This window comes from Morone saxatilis, unplaced genomic scaffold (assembly GCF_004916995.1).
Source record: "Morone saxatilis isolate NCDOM2014 unplaced genomic scaffold, NCSU_SB_2.0 Contig17, whole genome shotgun sequence".
In the NCBI taxonomy this organism is placed as follows: domain Eukaryota; kingdom Metazoa; phylum Chordata; class Actinopteri; family Moronidae; genus Morone; species Morone saxatilis.
Window position 1 is genome coordinate 17,845,419 of NW_023339729.1, and position 18,934 is coordinate 17,864,352.

The 18,934-nt window shown below is 36.4% G+C and overlaps 2 protein-coding genes across 2 annotated transcripts in view; both read right to left on the reverse strand.

Annotated features, from left to right (window-relative positions):
- The window catches only part of gucy1b1 (guanylate cyclase 1 soluble subunit beta 1), a 14,996-nt gene extending 13,975 nt beyond the window's left edge, over positions 1 to 1,021 (reverse strand). Inside the window, exons 1-2 of the mRNA XM_035659876.1 lie at positions 898 to 1,021; positions 494 to 567 (exon numbers count right to left, since the gene is read on the reverse strand). Of these exons, the coding sequence (XP_035515769.1) occupies positions 494 to 567; positions 898 to 900 (77 nt within the window). The 5' untranslated portion in view covers positions 901 to 1,021. The remainder of the gene's footprint in view (positions 1 to 493; positions 568 to 897) is intronic.
- A 793-nt stretch (positions 1,022 to 1,814) lies between these two features.
- gucy1a1 (guanylate cyclase 1 soluble subunit alpha 1) lies at positions 1,815 to 10,935 on the reverse strand. The gene is made up of 8 exons (XM_035659874.1): positions 10,696 to 10,935; positions 10,374 to 10,441; positions 9,563 to 9,651; positions 8,749 to 9,464; positions 6,733 to 7,218; positions 4,939 to 5,082; positions 3,413 to 3,567; positions 1,815 to 3,095 (listed from the first exon to the last, which is right to left on the reverse strand). Exons 1-8 carry the CDS (start codon positions 10,933 to 10,935, stop codon positions 2,957 to 2,959), a joined length of 2,037 nt encoding a protein of 678 aa, XP_035515767.1. The 3' UTR covers positions 1,815 to 2,956.
- Positions 10,936 to 18,934: the final 7,999 nt, after the last annotated feature.

Here is an 18,934-nt window from a genome sequence, read left to right on the forward strand (position 1 = left end):
TTTTTTTTTACAAATCATAGAACACAGAAAACTTTTACTTTGGACACTTTTAAGTCCATACTGCTCATCATACTCTCATATTTAAGCATTTTTACATTGTTGTAATACTACTTTTACTACTTTTACCTAACCAAATACACACATATATAATAATAATATTACATTAAACAACAGCATTCTGTCCCATATTTCATCCTACAATTATTTAAGTTATTGACCAGTGTTGCTGTAGGACAGAATTTAAAAAGGTCACATTTTGAGTTCACCAACCTAATCTGAGTTTCTGTGTGAGCCAGCAGAGGATGAAGGTTAATCATTACAGTGAAAGCAAACGTCCATCCCTGCTGGCAGCACACTGACAATGTATCAGCTGTTAGTGAGCTTGGCTGTACAGTAGCCCCTCTCTTGTATCCTTGTTGAGCTCTGCTCTGCCACAGTGTAACCTATGATACCAACAAGGCCGAATAGTAAACACATGATCCAGAAAACTCACTTGATGTCTTCCCACACCTCCGGGCCGTAATTCCTTAACACCAGGAGCTCCAAGGCGTGATTGACAAACCCGTACTGTAAATATATGAGGGAAAAACAACGAGCAACCTGAATATTAAAGAAACAAGACAATTTTCCTGAAAACATACCTGGTGCCTAACTATGTATGCGTGTTTTTATGCGACATACTACATGCCCAGAACATATTGTAAGCTTAAAATACATGCGGATACATATTCTGTTCACCTGTTAATATACACAGTTCACTATAAATTGAAATTATTGTATAACAGCTACATAGCGGTCTTCCTAACAGGAAATGTATAACGCGTATACGCCATGTTGCGTGACAAACAGCCTATTTTACCAGCATTAAAACACAATACAACATCCTCATATACATACCATGATGAAAGCTGTTCTTCTTTTCCTTTATTTTTAAGCAACAACCGTTGAATCTGACACTACGTTCATCGTTTGGTACAGATGCTGAGTGTCTCTGCGTCCATTCCCCCTTTTTCCCTCAGCTAGTGACTGACAGCGAGTCTGTCCAATAGCAGACCAGAGAGGCTTTTACGTAGCCGTTCCTGGCCAATCAGAGCACAGCTAGGTAAACCTGAATTCACCGCAGGCAGCTGCGTTTCTGGTATTTAATATCATGTTTTACGCTTGACAACTTAATATTATCTGGTGTTATAGGATAGCTTCAAAAACTTAAAAAAAAGTAATTTATGATAAACTTAATTTCAAATGATATATCATATATTAGCTTTATTATATATTATAGGCTATATCTTGTCATCATTTGGTATTATGTTACCTTTACTTTAGTAAAAGCAGCAATTCCTGCATTCAAAATAGCATTTACTAAAATAAAAGTATTATCAGTCTCATCAAAATGTAGCCTACTGTAAGTATCAAAAGTAAACAAACTCAAATATAATGACTCCTTTCAGAAGGCAATATTTCTATATAGATACTGTTATTATTGCATTACTATTATTGAAAAAACATTTTTTTTGTAAAATCTTAATCTCCAAAGTAACAGTAACTATTAGCTGTCAGTTAATTGTATGTAGTAGATTAAAAAGTATAATATTTTACTCGCAAATGTTGTATAGTAAGTTAAATTATCATAAAATAAAAGTGCTAGTGTAATTACCTTAAAAATTACAATTACACATATAAGTACAGAACTTGAGTAAATGTACTTTCCACCATTACATATCACATCATGGTTTGTGTCAACAATACAATACAGTATTATATTCACTGTAGAGTCAATCACTTAAGTCTGTTAATGTCAATATTTATTGCGCCTTGGTTACATTACAATAATGATTAAAGCACATCATTATGAGTGACAGTAGAACATTCATTGTATTCTTGTTGTGCTGTATTCCTGCTATATAGTAAAGGAGTGCAATGAAACCAACCTAATAAATAGAGTATAAACATGTGTACAGTGGAAAAAAAGTAAAAAATACATGTACATTACTTATATTAGGAAAATGCGGTCTTGGAATGCTTTATCTCTAATAAATGGAAGTCTAAGTTACATTTTATTACAAATATATACTGAGTTGGAACCACAAACCTCTGGAAAAAATTACTGACATGTAAATTTATATTGATCCACCTCTAAAGAAAAAAAAGTAAATATAACTACATATCATTTATTTGAAACTCTAACATCTGTGATCCTGTCTGTATAGGTCCCATAAGGCCCCTGAATCTGCTTCCCTAAATCTTTTGAATAATTTTGTAATTTGCTTTAACTTTTCCAAATTATATGTTCACTCCACTGAAACACACAAAACCAATTTAGTTTTAATCTTAATTTCTTCCGCTGCAACAGGCCACGGTGCTTTAGCAGGTAGCTAGTCTGGAAAGATGTGAATGGACCAGTCAGATATTTACACAAAACCATCCTGATATAAGGAACCACTCTGTTTATCATATTGGGGATCAACATCCAAAATGTATTTCTGTATCATATCGACATTATGATGATATATTTAAATGTCTTTACAGCAAACCAGAAGCAACTTTTGACTTGTTTTGATAAAATGAGTGTATTTTGTACCTCTACAATGTTAAAATGAACAAAACAGTTTCCAATCCTTTCTTTGACAGCATACTGTATATATCTCTGGTGGGAGCTTGGAAAGAAACTTGTGTCATAAATTTGCACATGACTCATTCTGGAATAAAACAAATGGAGGATGTGAGTATGTATCTGCTACAACTATACAAATGGATAATTGTACAGAGACAAGACTCATGTTTGACAGCAAACTGACATCTCTGTCATTAAGCAGCTGCGAGACGTTTGACTGATAGACAATGTCATCAATATCTAAACAACCCAAATCAAAATACACAAGGTGTTCGCACTGTGTTCACTGGATACGTTTATGCTTCATCATATCTAATGTTTTCTGGGCTCTGCAGCAGCTTGACTTCATTTCAGAGTCAGTTGTGAAGTTTTGAAGGAGGCCTCCAAGAAGTAACAAACACCAGGGATGTCCTCTGGGAAGTTGGCCGGAAGCTCCTGTCTGCTCCTGGGAACGAAGACAAACTCTGGCCGATCCTTCAGCAATCTGGGACAAAGAGCACACAAATAAAACATGAATCTAAAAACAATGTGGCAAATTATTTGACACAAGAGGAAACACAGTGCTCTTCTAAAAGTTAAGTTTCCTGTCGAGAGCACTTTGTTTTTTTCTCTCTCTTCAGCGATACCATACAGTATTGGCTCAGTAAAATCTGACAAGTGTATATATAAAGTGGTTGACATTTACTTGTTTTTGTGTCTTTCTGAAAAATAAAATGTTTTAAAGGGACGTTAAGAGTTAGTATTGTAACTCTAATAGAAAATGCACAAATTATTTACAACCTGAATTGGCTATTACTTTACCTGTAGGTTGTAGGGCTGATGTTGATTTTTCTAGGTTCGCTGCACGATTCAAACTTGTTGGCCATTGTGACATTGTTCCCAAAAAGGCAGTAGCGTGGCATCCTCACCCCAACTACACCAGCCAGTACTGAACCAGTGTGGAGGCCTATACGCATCTGGAGAAAAAAACAACATTCAACATGATTCAGGCTTCTGCTTGTCTTCTTTTTGTCAATAGTACTGACAAAATACATGATTTATTCACTTTTAAAGGTACCCTGTGCAGTTTTTGGCCACTAGTAGCGCTATTAATAGTAATGTTTTTTTTTTTGAGTGAGTCCCTGTTTTGTTTGTATCATGCAAGCACATGGCAAGACACATATTCCTGCCTTCAGATTCCAGCCTCATCAGCAGTGGGTGGCAGTAACATGCAAACAAATGTAGCAATGTGCCAGCAAAGGCAGTGAAAAGACTACTAGCAAGTAAACATGGATGTACAGAAAAAAATTTTTAAAATCAGTTTGCAATGGTTTTATGAGGGAGAAAATGCACTTAAATTTTTTTGGTAAACCAACTCTGAATGTAAACAACTTTGAATCTGTCAGCTTCAGCAGTTACATACTTTTTTGATAAAACTTAATGATATATGTTTTCAATGTTGTCAGCAGCTAATATACAGTTACCACAGAATAATGATCAAAGCAACATCATGTAACTTTTCTACCATAAAAATAACAGCTCACTATCATTTTGATGGTACACTGAGTTGTAATAGGGTAAATGGTGCATTTGTCATTCCCATTCCCATATTAGCTGGCTTTCTGTGTCTTGTGTTGTTGCACTTGCTTGATGTTCAGCTGTGTGAGAAAAGTTGTTGAATCACTAGTTTTTGAAATCGTAAAAAATTTGTACAGCTGTTCATATTTACAACAGTGATATTGCCAAATCAGTAGCTCCAAATCATACATTACATTACATCAATTAAAATGGAGACTTGGGTGTTTTTAGTGGGATGCAGACAGAGCCATGTATCATTCAGAGTTTTTAAGGTTAATTTTGATATAAATATGATATACATATCTTAAAAATCGATTTTAGGAACAAAAAAACAAATTCCATGTATATGTCTATCATACATACATTATTACATGACGAAATATCTTGACAATTAACCACATACCTAAACCCTACACACCATACCTTCTTATGTCTCTGACATCATTTTATAGACATTTCCCATTTGCCATTTTTTTATGTTTAGATCAGTCCTGATAAAATGGCATTGATGTAGCTCCTAGTTTGCTAATGTTACACAAAGTATTTGTAACAATACAGTAACATGCTGGAGTATAATGAAGATGATTGATTTCTTGATTTATTCAAGACTTGCCTTGACTTGACATAACTGCTTTATTGGCAAAGTCCTTTGGGTGTCTTATAAGTTTGAGATAAACTTATAATGAACTTTACTTAAGTGTAGTGATCATTTTTTTTCAAATCATCAAGTTGCATAATGAGTATTACACCAAGCAATACTTGACACTCACCTGTATTGGTTCTCCAGTTGGCGTCATAACATAGTTTGAAAGCTCCATCATCTTTAAGGCCATAAGTGCTATTTGGACGGCGTGAGTCTCGCTCTCCTTGTGTAACCCACCAGCTACACAATACGCATCACCAATGGTCTCCACCTGGATACAGTAGATGAGCATTAAAATGATTTATAATCAGATTTCAACTGAGACAGAAGAACGGATTTGACAAGCTGTTTGTTCACCCTCCTACCCAAAGTCAAGGGCTTCCATTTCAGCAAATCTATATAGTATTTAAACTGGAAGTCTAAACTTTATTAAAAGTGCTGTGACAGTAAACTTTGAAGAAAGTGACAAATGTGAAGTGGATATTCATCAAAATGTCTTTACAATCTGACTTGCTCTCCATCTTACAGTAGATGACAGAGGGCAAGAAACTGAGGAGTAATAAAACTTAAATTGTAATAGTACTTGATCCCTGGTCATATTAAAAAGTCCACCAGTGTTTTCTTCTTTGTCTTTGTTCGTGTAAATCTGGACCGGGGAACACTCAACAGCTATGTGGCAGAGACAAAGTGAAACTATTTTTAGGCCATACATGTGGAGTGGAAACAGGGTCCTGAAGGAACCTCTGACTTCCTAGCGTTTTACGAGATATTTGTCAAACATGCTGCTCTTTCTGTTATGCTTCCGTGACACTTTGATTACATTATCCAACCTCCCTGTAGATTAGCAGCCTTTGGCAGACACTGGGGTAGTTGGTTGAGCTACAGTCTCATCCTTTCTTTGAACTTATAGAGAAATAGTGTATTATTTTGTTAAAAACTTTAAATACATGAAGGCGTATGATGTAAGTTATTTGACTTTATACACCTTATGCTAGTACCTAATGTACTACATTATTTATTTATCAAAAGACAGAAATGTGCGTCCTGTTTTTGAGTATGTGAACTACTATAGTTACATATGCTTCTTATTATTATAATGTTCTTTTGCCAGTATTATCAGAGGTTACCTTGGAAAAATTATAATTTAAAAGACATATTTAGGTGTTTTTATTGAGCCACGAGCAGGGCTTATGTCTTTTATAATATTTCTAGGAATTTGAGTCGTCTTGAGGCTGATTGTGATTCTTTTTTTTTGCTAAATCAGTCAGAATATACTATAGATATCAGAATATTACGAGATTTGAAGAAAACAACAACAAATAAACAATAAAAGACATATTGTATTCTCCATCACAATTACATACCTGGTAATGTAAAGACAGAAAATACACTTTAACTGTTGAATGAATAAATGAAATCTGAGATGTTGAGTTTCTTCTGTCTATAGGCTTAAAGAATTTGATGAGAACTGTCGAATTCACACATGCAATAAGTGACGTCAAATTCTTGACATTTGTTGTTTAAGCAGAACATATTATTTACAGTGATGAAAGTTCAGTTTTAATGTGGTAAAATGCCTAAAAATATTGTCACTTTCTCTTAACCTGTATTTTAAGAACTACTGAGACGGTATTGTACCATGTCATTCACACTTTGCAACAGGAACTGTTTATTGCCATTATTCACCTGCGGATGGTGCTAGTTTCTTTACATTTGGTACTGAAATATAAATGGTTGTTTACAGTTAAACATTTTGTGACTGTATGAGTGTTTCATGTTGTAATGTTACATCAACTCAGCAGTTGCTACAGCTAAACAGTACTAATTTAAGCACTGCCTGTGTTAAAGTGTTAACTTTGTCATCAGCTCTGGCAAATCGAAACAATGCTCAACAGTACGCTCTTATGTTCCTTTCACCTACCTTATAAACATCAAGCTCTCCACAGTGGTGGTCAAACCTGGTGTACAGCTCATTGAGCATGGTGATCACTTGCATCGGGGTACAGCGTGAGCAAACAGCCGTGAAACCCACAATGTCAGAGAAGAGCATTGTAACTCGCTCAAACTTCTTGGCCTGGACTGTTTGGCCCTGCCACAGCTGTTGTGCCACTGTGCCAGGGAAGATGGAGAAGAGGAGGTCCACCGTCTTCTTCTTCTCCTCCTCCAGTGCTTGGTGAGCGTGCTCCAAGGCTGCCTTAGCCTTCCCCAGCCGCTTCTTCAAACCGTCTTGGGCTTTGGCCTGTTCACCAACTAGCACCACGTCACGCAGTGCGTTATGAATAGGGATGTCTGACAGGTAGAGGCCGCGGCCTGTCAGCTCCTCCAGCTTGTCCACACATGGTGAGCCCAAGAACAAGATGGCGTTGGACTCTGAAACGTAGATCATCTGACCTTTAAGGTCCATGAGCTGAAAGGAAAAATTAGATTAAATGAATTAGATGATGAGAAAAGATGAAAAAAGAGTTTGGTAAACTTAGTTAGAATCTAAAGGGCCTAACTGTCCATGTAAATCAATGACTTTGTTTTTTGAAAGGCGATTGATTAGGATTACTGTGTAGGCTACATACTGGAGCCCTATTATTTATTTAAGTACAAACAATAATGTTTTTCCTTCAGTGGAATCTGTGCAATTGTAAATATATAATGTATACATACATAAACTTCCTCAATACATGCTGTATATAGAGATTTAAATGTTTGACATAAAGAAAAGCAAACTTCTCATTTGTGTGGTATTTATAAAAGGGCAGCTATATGCAGCTGCCTGTCAGCCTCAACAGTAAACAAAGACAAAAGGATTATTTATGTCCCAGTGGAACAGAAATTGTAAAAACAAAACCATACCATCTAACATAAGAACATTTTTCACTGTCCATGGTCGAAATGTCTCAACAACTATTGGAAGGATTGCCATGAAATTTGACATTCATGGTTACCAGAGGATGAAACCTGCTGACTTTGGTGACCATGAGGTTGACATTTGTGCGAAACGTCTCAATAACTGTTGGACTTCCATGATTTCATGAGGTCAAATTTGTAATTTAAATTATTTAAATAATAAACGTTGTGTCTACAGCATTAGCATACTAATACCTTAAACTAATATGATTAACACGTTACTTTGGATAACTGGAAGCACATACGGATTAAGTATTAAAACCAAAGACTGTACTTTAAGGTTCATATAGCTTTGTACAAACAGATACTTTCTACCCTCTAACTTGTATTATTTTTTTGGCACCATATGACTGCTAAAGATTAAAATAAATATTTTTACCACTCTAACAGTTTGGTTTCCTTATGACAGCCTCACAGAGCCACAAGCATGGCTATAAACTTTTGTGAAACGTTATAACAACACTAGCTATCAGTTGAGAGATACAGCTACAGGAGTATTTTTGAAATATGCGAATTAATGTTGAATGTGTCACTTCTGCTGACCTTTCAGTCATGTTTGTGCATAGCGCACTTGTCAGCTGAGTAAACATCATAAATCCCAGATGGAAAAAGACTGAGACACTTGCTTTATGCTCACTTTTACCTGTTTAATTGGACTCTGTAGCTAAGCATCTCTGACTGAATGTCATTAGTCATCATACCACTGCCATGTTTACTCACTGATACTTTTTTTTTTCTTGTCATGGCGACCAATTGCTGTGCACCCTCACATAAATAGCACGAGCATGGCTGTGCCTTTGATGGATGAAATGGTTTGACATTTGCTTCTGATCTCCATTGGGGGTATAATGTTGATCTCTACCTCAGGCCAAGTGCACCCAAGTCCGCCACTAATAAGCTTGACTGCTTATGAACAGCCTGATTTTTTTTCTTTCTATCTCACTTGATTTTATATGAAGACATGACCGGAAGACCTTTTCTGCCTCATTAGTCAGTGATGTCACTTTTCAAGTTATATGCCCCAGATACATTGAGATACCTTTCCCGTGTTATCTGTGATGGAGACTCCATGCTTGATCCGAATGATAAACTGTGTGTTCAGCATGGTCAGAATACCCTGAAAGGTACATTTGATCTGGGGGGAAACAATAGAGAAGTGTTCTTGGAAGGTAGCAGACCGCCTCAGTCCATCCTTCCTGATCAGTCTCTTCCTGAGCCCATGTCCTATTTGTATCAGAACCAAGTCCTGGTCCAGGATCAGATGGAAAGGGAAGATGGTGGAGAACAGAGAGGTAGGAAGGGTCCCAGCTGAGGTAGCCCGCAGCGGACTGGGGCTCAGATTTTTAGCATCCTTAACTACAACTGTGTACAGAAGACTGGGCTGCGGGCTGGACTGCAATATGCTGTCTTTAGCACTGGGGGGGTCCATCAACACATCCACAGTGGTGTGATACAGCAGGCGGGCAGCAGCTTTGATGACTCCAGGGAAAAAGAGCTCAGTGGTAGGGCGGGGGTTGAAGAAATAGACAGTAAGCAGACCCAGATCCTTGTCTAAGCACAGCACCGAAGGTTCGTTTACACAATCCTCTCTGTCCGGGTTGGGCAGCGTGCTGCTCTGTTTCAACAAGACATTGAAGCTGTTGAGGAAGTCGTGGAGAGCTCCCCCCACCACCCTCAAAATGTGTCCATCCTCCTCATAACACATGTTGAAGAGCTCCTCGCCAAGAGCTACTCTCAGAGCTTCCATCTGGATTGCTATGTGAGAGGAAACAGGTGAAGATGTGAAGCCCCATTACACACATTTATTTTAAAAATAGAAATATTGTATCTTATTATTTGAGCTTCAGATTTACCTGTTTTGGTCGAGTATATGTTCATCATTTCTACTAAATGCTCTGGTTCATCACTGCAACTCTGATAGTCGGTACAGCAAATTATTGGACTGAGAAAGACAAGAAATGTCAAAATCAGACACATAAACCAGTGCTCAGTGGACCGTATTTTTTGTTCAATTACTGAAATACATTAGACCAGAGGAACGATATTTTTAATATCAGTTAATCTGCCAAATATCTTCCCCATGAATCAGTGGTTTTGCCAAGAAATAAAAGTGAAATATTATTTCTCAAATTTCCCAGTGTCTTGTTTGTCTGACCAGCAGTCGAAAACCTAAAGATATTTAGTTTAATATCCAAGTATGGCCAAAGAAACAGCAAATTTTCACATTTGAAAAGATAACTTTGATCAGCCAGTCGCCAAATTGTTTTAGCTCTACATCGGACTGTGATTACACTGAGAACAGTATGGAGGATGTTTCATTGTCTGTGTTTTTCAGTAGATTTGTAAGGGATTTCTCTCTATCTCGGGGTATCCATAGCAGCCTGAGTCTGCATTGCACATCACTGTTGTTACCATCATCAGTATCAGTCTAGTATGAGAGTAGCAAGAGCAATTCGTAAGAGCTCTTATAGCTAAACAGAGGTTCCAAATGAGGTATAACATCTGTAACATAATTACTGCTATTAGGATACATACTGGGGTACTGTAGTAGTAAAGGTCTATAATTTACAGCAGCTGTAGTAGTAAATGCAGCAGTCTAAGAGAAGTAGTGTTGTTGTTATTGATGTCTTAGTAGCAGCTGTACTTAAAAAAAACACGAGTTACCTTTCAGAGTCCCTGGTGTGATCTGATAGTCTCATCATTCGTTGGAGGGCAGTGTGCAGCCTTTGAAACTGTATGACAAAGTGTTGAGCGAGTTAAAGGTCATCGTCTGGCAAGACTTAACAGCAGCTTTAATTACAGAAGCGCCCACAAATTAAAAACATAGAAGCAGGATCACCATATCTTCATCTCAAGTGAATGTCTGTGCGTTAAAGCAGACGTGCGACAAACACAAATTGCATTTTTTTTTCTCACCTCTCATAAATCTATGTAAAACATACTGTTGTTGCATGAGGTGAATATTATTAAATGTATTTTAACTCACCTCGGGACATGCCAATTTTCGTATGCTCTCTCCAAGTGTATGCAGGTTAACTTTGGCTCTGCTTGTCTTCTGTTGAGGTAGATCCTCACCTATTTTTCCATGCACGTCCCTAGAAATAGGCAATAAATCCACGGCGTCAACTGAGCTCTCCTCAAAGTCTCCGAGCTCATTATTCTTGGCGCTGCTGGAGAATGGACACTCTCCTGATATCTTCAGTTCTTTCAGCTTCGCGCAGAACATCTTCTCCGCTGTAGTCTCCCGGCTCTTCTCTCTCTTATCTAATTTCGGAGGGAGACAGTCCTGGTCGAGCAGCGGCTGCGGTCTCTGGGAGAAATTCCATCATCTGGTTGCTTGCTGCTCATCCAGGATGCCTTCCTCCTAGCGACGCGCTGATTCAAATGATCAGCACCAAAAGCCAGAGAGACCACATGCAATATTCATTGAAAACTGCACGGTGCAAAAATGATGGCAGGGAACTATCATTACCAAAAGCCAATGAGAAACTGGAAAAAAAAGAGCAGTAGGCCAATCCTTGCGCAAGTGGGGCTGGTGTGGCTGAGCAACCTATCAGCAAGGAGAAATTATTTCCAGGCGACTCCTCGCATGCTATGCACTTTTTTATTTAGATCAGCCTTTGGTCTGGGTCCCATCATATGAATCTGGTCCCCACATAAAATAATAATCATATTTCCATTATATTCACACATGACATTAAGTGTAGGCTACGTGTCTGTTGTGCTCAACTGTGTGTTTGTCGTCTTTGTACTGTATTCTTACAGAATAGTTCTGATTGTGATACAATGAATATTGTTATTTAACTAATATTTCATACTTTTGTACTATTTCACGCACACACACTTACAGACACATAGCCATACATTACAACTTCCCTGCTGAATTACTCTTGTAAAATACCTTTAAATTGACTTGTCTGATGTTTAAGATCATAAATGGCTTATAAAAGGTTTGTGCTTTTATTATCCAGAGAAGATTAAGCAGCAGGTCCACAAGGTCTTCTCTGAGAGGGGACACTAAAAGCCCCTTCAAGAGCTCCTTCAACGTCTTGCTGTCAGTTCAAGAGTTTCTCAAATGTGAAGTCTTCTGAATTGTCTGAGTCAGACATATGAATAGTCCTAATCCACAAAATATGTTTGCTATTTACCATCTTTTGTAATATTATTATCTGTAGGGCTGCTACTAATGACAGCAAATTATTTTTGCATTTTTCCTTTAAAAATGACTTAAAGTGGAACTCCCTGATTTCACACATCAAAGTGTGTTGTCTTGGAGTATATACTACTGCATATGTAAAGTTGTATAAAGCCTTTTGTTGCTCCAGAGGAAGCTGCTCAATGATAAATTGCCTCGAGTGATGTCATTTGAGTCAGCATTGTTTGGGGCTGAAGACTAAACGTTTGAAAATGACAGAATGACAGTGTAGTGTTAGGAAGAAGTGAGATTACCCGAACTCTGTAGCTAGCTCCTCATCTCAGTTTAAAGATAGGGTACATTACCTATCAAGGGTACATTAGCCACTACTAGCGTAACACATCCGAATCTCCAACCAATCTGTTGGAGGTTGAGTTGCATTGTGGGAAATGTAGGTGCCAGGTTTTGACAAAAAAGAAGAATGTGTGGAAGTAAAAAATTCGATATCTCTGGATCTTTTGCAAAGGTTTTCTTGTTTAATTGTCCATCATGAGTCTCCTTTAAATAAATAATCACTCGATAATAGACTTATCATTTCAGCTCTATTATTTAGGTCCTATGCTTGCAGCTGTCAGATGGCCTGTTTTGTATGGCTTGGTTATGTACTTCATAGGCATATTTATTGGTATTTTATCAACTGTTAGCATTTCGTTCAGATTAGGTTGTGAAAATGTGGTTATATTTCTCATCCTTTGCTTGATATTGCTTTGCATTGCTAGAATATACTTACTGGTTGGTTGATATTGTGATTGCACCAGTGTTCTGCTGCTTTCTGTTGTCCTGCCATAGTGTGTGCACCATCGTAAGGACCATTTTGATGCTGTTGTTGTATCTTTGGCATCTTATGCTGTTTGTTAATGAGTCACTTCACCAAATTTAGAACATACCACCAAAAGTTTAAAAATGCTGGCCAGCTAACACTGGCACATTTACAGAAGCATTGATTAATGTGCTTTATCCCTATAAATAAAGCTAAATAAAAGCTAAAATAGCATTCACTCCAATATTAGAACATTTTCCACACTAGCATGTTTCTGTAAGTCTTTTTATATGTTCTTATATGTCATAAAAACATAGTGTGAGTTTAAGTGAATCACATTTGTTTGTTCTTGCAGAAATGGTTCAGTGATGATTAAACATGGTGGATAATCATTTATAAAACTCATGTCTAAAATAGATTTTATCGGCCATGATGAGGCTACAGCACAGCTTGTTGGCCTTGTTTGGTCTGAAAAGAGCATTTTCATTGTCTAACATAATAAATCCATTTCAGAGCTTAAATAATGAACAGCTTTGTCAATTGGGAATTTTCTAATTTCTCTCTGGACGAGCGAGCTGCTTACATTGGCTGTCTTTCAAGAACAAGGCCAAGGATGTTGCTACTACATGACAACAAAAAGTTTATAGGTCAGAGATTAAAGGGGGAATCCTTTCATTGGGCTGCAGGGTGGCCAAAATTAATGCCGTTCATTAAACTGTGCTTTTGTTTATACGCTGAAAAAGTGGCCATTTTAAAATGTGCAGGTTATTTTATCTGTTACACTTTTGTGGTGTATTATGTTAAATAATGAGGCTGTGGTCATTAAAGACTAAATAAGAAAGTTGCCCTGTGACGAATGTTTAAAGTTGTTTTTTTCAACATAGTTCCTCATACATCTATTGTATAAAATAGTGTAAATACAAAACCAATGTAAATCACAAATGTATATGTCTAATAATATATTTAATATCTCTACATGAAGAGAGGAGACAAAACTGTTGTGCACTAGGGTGTTTGAACAGTGCAAGGTGCTGAAATTATGTCTGTTAAATAGCACATAAATCAAAAAACAAATTCATTTTAATTTAATGAAATAAATTCCCCTTAAATGGGCAATGACAAATGGCGGTGGCAGTCAATCAGAAATGGTGCAAAGTTTAAATCATTTTTCTATCTTAAAAGCCTACAAGGTATTTGCTGACTCCTGGTTTAGGTTGTTGGACTTCTTAAATATAAAATATTTGGTAGAAATCATGTGTGTACTGTCCTGAGCACAATCTCCTTAATTTGCAGTACACTTTAGAGGAGGGATTTAGGGGAAGTTCATTGAGCTCTTGCTTTATGATCTTACGGTAACACAACCTGTTTTGATCTCGTCGTCAGTAGAAGAGAGGGCTAACTTACTGCATGTCTTCAGATGTAAGGGTCCTGTCAAACAATCCTTCTTTTAAAGGCCAACTCACTGAGCTTAACGTTAGCCAAATGAAAGACAACTTCTTTTTTTACAAGCACATTTGCCTAAAAGTTTGAGATGATGAAGAGCAAATAAATTAGGCGAGTTAATGTCTTTGTTTTTGCTATTTTTTCCTAATGCATGCTTATTTAAATTTTACAGTGAAATACTGATGTCACTGCATGACAACATCACTCAGAGTCAATCTTTCTCATTCTATGTGACAGAAATACACAAGATTTCCTCTTTCAGTGTTTTTCCATCCACAAGGCTAATGCAAATTAACCGCAGTGACGTCTTGAAGCAAATCTAGCAGGCTATCCTCAGGTCTTACTGACCCATCTGCCACCACAGAGGTGACAGCTGTTGTTGCCGCCTCTCACCAGGACCCAGAGGAAATGGCACCAACCGCGCTGGCAAGAACAAACCTCTTTGTCATGATTATCTACAACATGAACCTTCTGATTTGTGAGACAGTTAATTAAGTTTAAGGACAGACAGTAAGGACAGAAAAACTCTTGTAGCAGCATTCTTGGCTACAAGACTATTGTATTTTCTCAGAGGTGAAGAGGAGAGTCAATGGAATCTGAAGGATCTGTCCTACAAAATTAGAAGCACTGACCCACAGTGGAGGCTGGACTGAGTATTAGCAGAAAATGGTTGAATCATATCTCTCTGACCCTCCTATGCAGGTGAAGGACAAAACTGAGGATCTGCATCTACAGAAAGAGGAGGACACAACATCTTTATCCACCTACTGCTCACATAATTGAGCCAAAGTTGATTATGCAACTCGTCCTTCACTTGTTGCTGTTATATAGGCCGTTTTTCGTTAGCTGTGCTTAAAGTTTGAATGTCGAGATGTGGGGAAGGAGGAGGCAGCTTTCATTCAGGGCTATAGGGTAACTAGAAGAGGTCCTGAATAAAGCAGAAAACAAAATATGAAGTGTCTTAAAGAAGCAAGACAGTCAGACAGCTTCTCTGTTATGTAGAATCAGACAGCTGTGGAAGAAGTATAGATCTTTTATTTAGGTAAATGCTACTGTACAATCTAAAAATACTCTGTGACTAAATATCCTACATTCAAAATCTTGCATAAGTAAAAATACACATTATGCACCTCTCAGTGTTGTATTATTATATATTATATTATTTTATTATTGTTACTAATGCATTACTGTGAAAGTAGCTCTTGAGATTAATCTACTATTGGCTATGTATTGTCTATGGGGAAGTTTAATATGTAAGAGGGCATATTTTACACAGTGATTATAATGTGTGTACAAATCTGAATCTTCAGCGTAACTAGTAACTAAAGCTGTGCAATAAATGTAGTGGAATAAAAAGAACAATATTCCCCTTTGAAATATATAGTTGAGTAGGCATAACATAATATTATGTGGAAAAAGTATGAGTAAAATTACCCTTCAAACTGTACTTAATACAGTACTTCTAACAGTAACATACAATAAATACCCATTTGGGCAAAATCTTCTCTCGTTCTATCTTCTGTTTGTTTCTGAGATGTTGTCCTGGGGTGAACACATTAGCAATGGGTAATGACTGAGGATCACCACCGAAGCCCCCACTCATGCCTCAGAGATTGTTGTGTTGTGAAAAGCTAAGGTCATTTGATATCCAGAAGCAAAATATGTGTATGTTACATTTCAGTGTTAATTACCCTGCAAGTTCCCTGCTGATTGTGGAAAAGATGATCTATTTAATAATAATAATAATAATAATAATAATAATAATAAATAAAAACAATGTTTGTGCTCTCTGTCTTCCCCCCATAAATGTATGTGTGTAAGGATGTTTTTCTCATGTCCAAAAGATTTTGGTCAGACATTGGTTATCACTTAAGGTTAATGAAATTCCAACTTTTGACATTTCTTATATTTTCTTTTATGTGGACAATTTAAATTAAACCCATCTCTGACAGGATTAATATCATCATTATATCAGTAAATATTATATTCACTGTTTTAAATGGAAAAATAGCAATCCCTCTTTTGTATGTTTTTTTTTAAATGATTTAATTGAATGACAAATTATTGTTCTTGTCTCATAAGTGTATTCAAGTAAAATACCTCTGAAGATTTGTGAGGATTTTTTTAAAATCTTTTTAGCTATTTTGATTTATGCCCCCTTTTGTTTTGTTTATTTTTTTTTTATTTTTGCCCCTCATAGTTTTATTTTGTTTCTTATTAAGATTAAGATTTACTGTCATTTTTTTATGTTTACATATGTTATTATCCTTATAAATCCCCATTATTATTTGTTTTCATGTTGGAATTTATGTATGTATTTGAGTTCCTGTCTGTTTGTGTGTGTGTTTAATTACAAAAAATGCACATGCACACACATGCATAGGCAATAATAGGCAAATCTAAATGTATCTATCTAATTTTAGTCCAGTGCCTCATGTAGGCTATATACCTAACTGTAATTACTTAATTTTATCTGTATTTTTTCTTTGTTTCTTTGTTTCTCTATCTTTCCTTGTCCTGTCTCATATATGTTTTACTCTGACTACTACTTGCACTATTGAAAAGGTACATAGCACTGTCTCCAAAATGGCAACTAGAGTAATAATCCTTCCAATGATACAACAACGTAAAGAACATCAAATAGACAAGGTTTCCATTGATAGTGCATATATAGACAAATAATTTGATTTGCATGAACTAGATTATTCTAGTTGTACACAAGCAAGTTAAAATACTGGAAATTAAAAGTTCCCCTTCCTGTCGCACTCCAGTGTAAGTGATGGGGGACAGAAATCACATTTCTTCTTTTGTGCAAGAAATATATTTTAAAGTTTATCTGTAGTGAATCTGAGGATTCAGCAAGTCTAATGGATATATTTCAAAATGAACATATGGGCACCTGCCTAAAATTGTGATCCTAAACCTAAACATATTAAATAGCCTATAGTCACCATTAACATATTATTCTGTATCATCTTGGCAAAAACAAACAAATAAACAAACAAATCAGTTCAAGATGTCTTTACTGACTGTCAGTAACTATCAAATTGTAAATAGCTATAGACCTGTATGTATATAACCACTTTCCCATTGTTACATATTACACAACCAAAAGTATTAACTTTTCTTATGTCCATATGATAAATGTGCATTTGTAATGTGCGTGTTTCCATAGTGCCGGTCATGTATGCAGTCCCTGCACACACTCTTCCAGAGACCCTAACACTCTGTTTATGATACACAGAGAGATAGCTAATCTCATCACAAATCAAGCCCAGCACACTAAATCCACAGGAACTTAACAGCTATGACGTCAGACAATTACAATGAATATACATAGCTGCACTCGGTTTAACAAGAAGAAACAGTTTTCAGGCAGATTGCAACATTCAAGCACATAAAGACCTCTAAGAGATACTTAGAGTAAATCTTATTTGGTAATGTTACATTTACTCTAGTAGAGTTAACTGGTCCACTGGTTATTCAAGTGAAGGCAGTATACAGCGCCACCATTTCATCTGTAAGTATGCTTACAAGCCGGACATGTACATTGTGTCCGTCAAGGGTGTCTGCTACACTGAGACAATTGATTTTGAATGTTATTGTTGAGAGGGACTGTTTCAGCTCCTTTTCCCAGTAATCTTAACAAACCCTTGATGATTTTATCCAGAAGCAATGTTAGAACAAAATATGACTGACCTAAATTTGGCCTCATTGTCAACCCTGCTTCCGGGCATGTACTTTATTTGACTTTGCAATCATAAAGAAGAATTGTTTATAAGTTTAAACATATTAAAGAGTACAAATATTCATGTAGTTTACCCATAATTCATATGCTGTAAAAAACATCCTTTGTTTACAAAATATAGTTAATTATGTACTGGTATCTGATTTGTCCACAAATGCAGTTTTTAATAAGAATTTTATTTTTTTGTTGTTATGTTGAAAGAGATTTGGTAGCAATATTTGCTACAAGCAACAATATATGCATAACAATGACATACAGTATCTTTAGCTATGTGTCCACTCAGCCTGCCTGGCCTAGCACGCATGGCTGACATGTAATAGCCTCAGGCAATCAGGCAATGCACAGAGAAATATAGTTCACTGTTTTGCCATGTATTCAATTTGATTCTTTGCACTCTCCTTTGCATTCTCTATCCTTGTGAAAAAAACAACAACTATAAAATCCAAACAAAACAACATATGAAAAATATAACACTGTGTTTTCAAGCGTTGCATAAGACGGGTGATATGGGCACTGATGCTGGAATAATTAGATATAGTATGCATCACTTAATCCTAGTAAAGCAGAACCAGCCACAAAGACACACTTGATAATGTACAACCAGAACCACTAAAGGAGATTTTATAGTACGCTCATTAGCAGTGAGCAGTATGATTGACTGGACAATTTTTGAAGCGGTAGCATCTTTAGTAGTTTTTTTTTTATTATGAATTATTGCTTTTTTCCCACTATAAAGTGCTTAACATTCAGCCATTGTTTATATATTTCTGTCGATCTCTTAAAAATCACATTACAGTATTAAACTTTCACGAAAGAAGAAGAAGAGAAGACCAAAGAAGATTTCTCTCTCTGTTATTTGCTCATATAATGTGTGATGCCCATTACATGTCTGTGCATACTACAGATCTGTTAATATTGAGACACAGTGTCTTATAACTCTTTTTTATAATTATCTATGTACATATATATGTAAATTGTCCCTATTTGTGTTGTAAATCCATAGATGGACAGTTTGTAGATGAATGTTCAAAAACAATGTTTCTTAGTTTAATTACGCTGAAAACTACAATGGGACACAT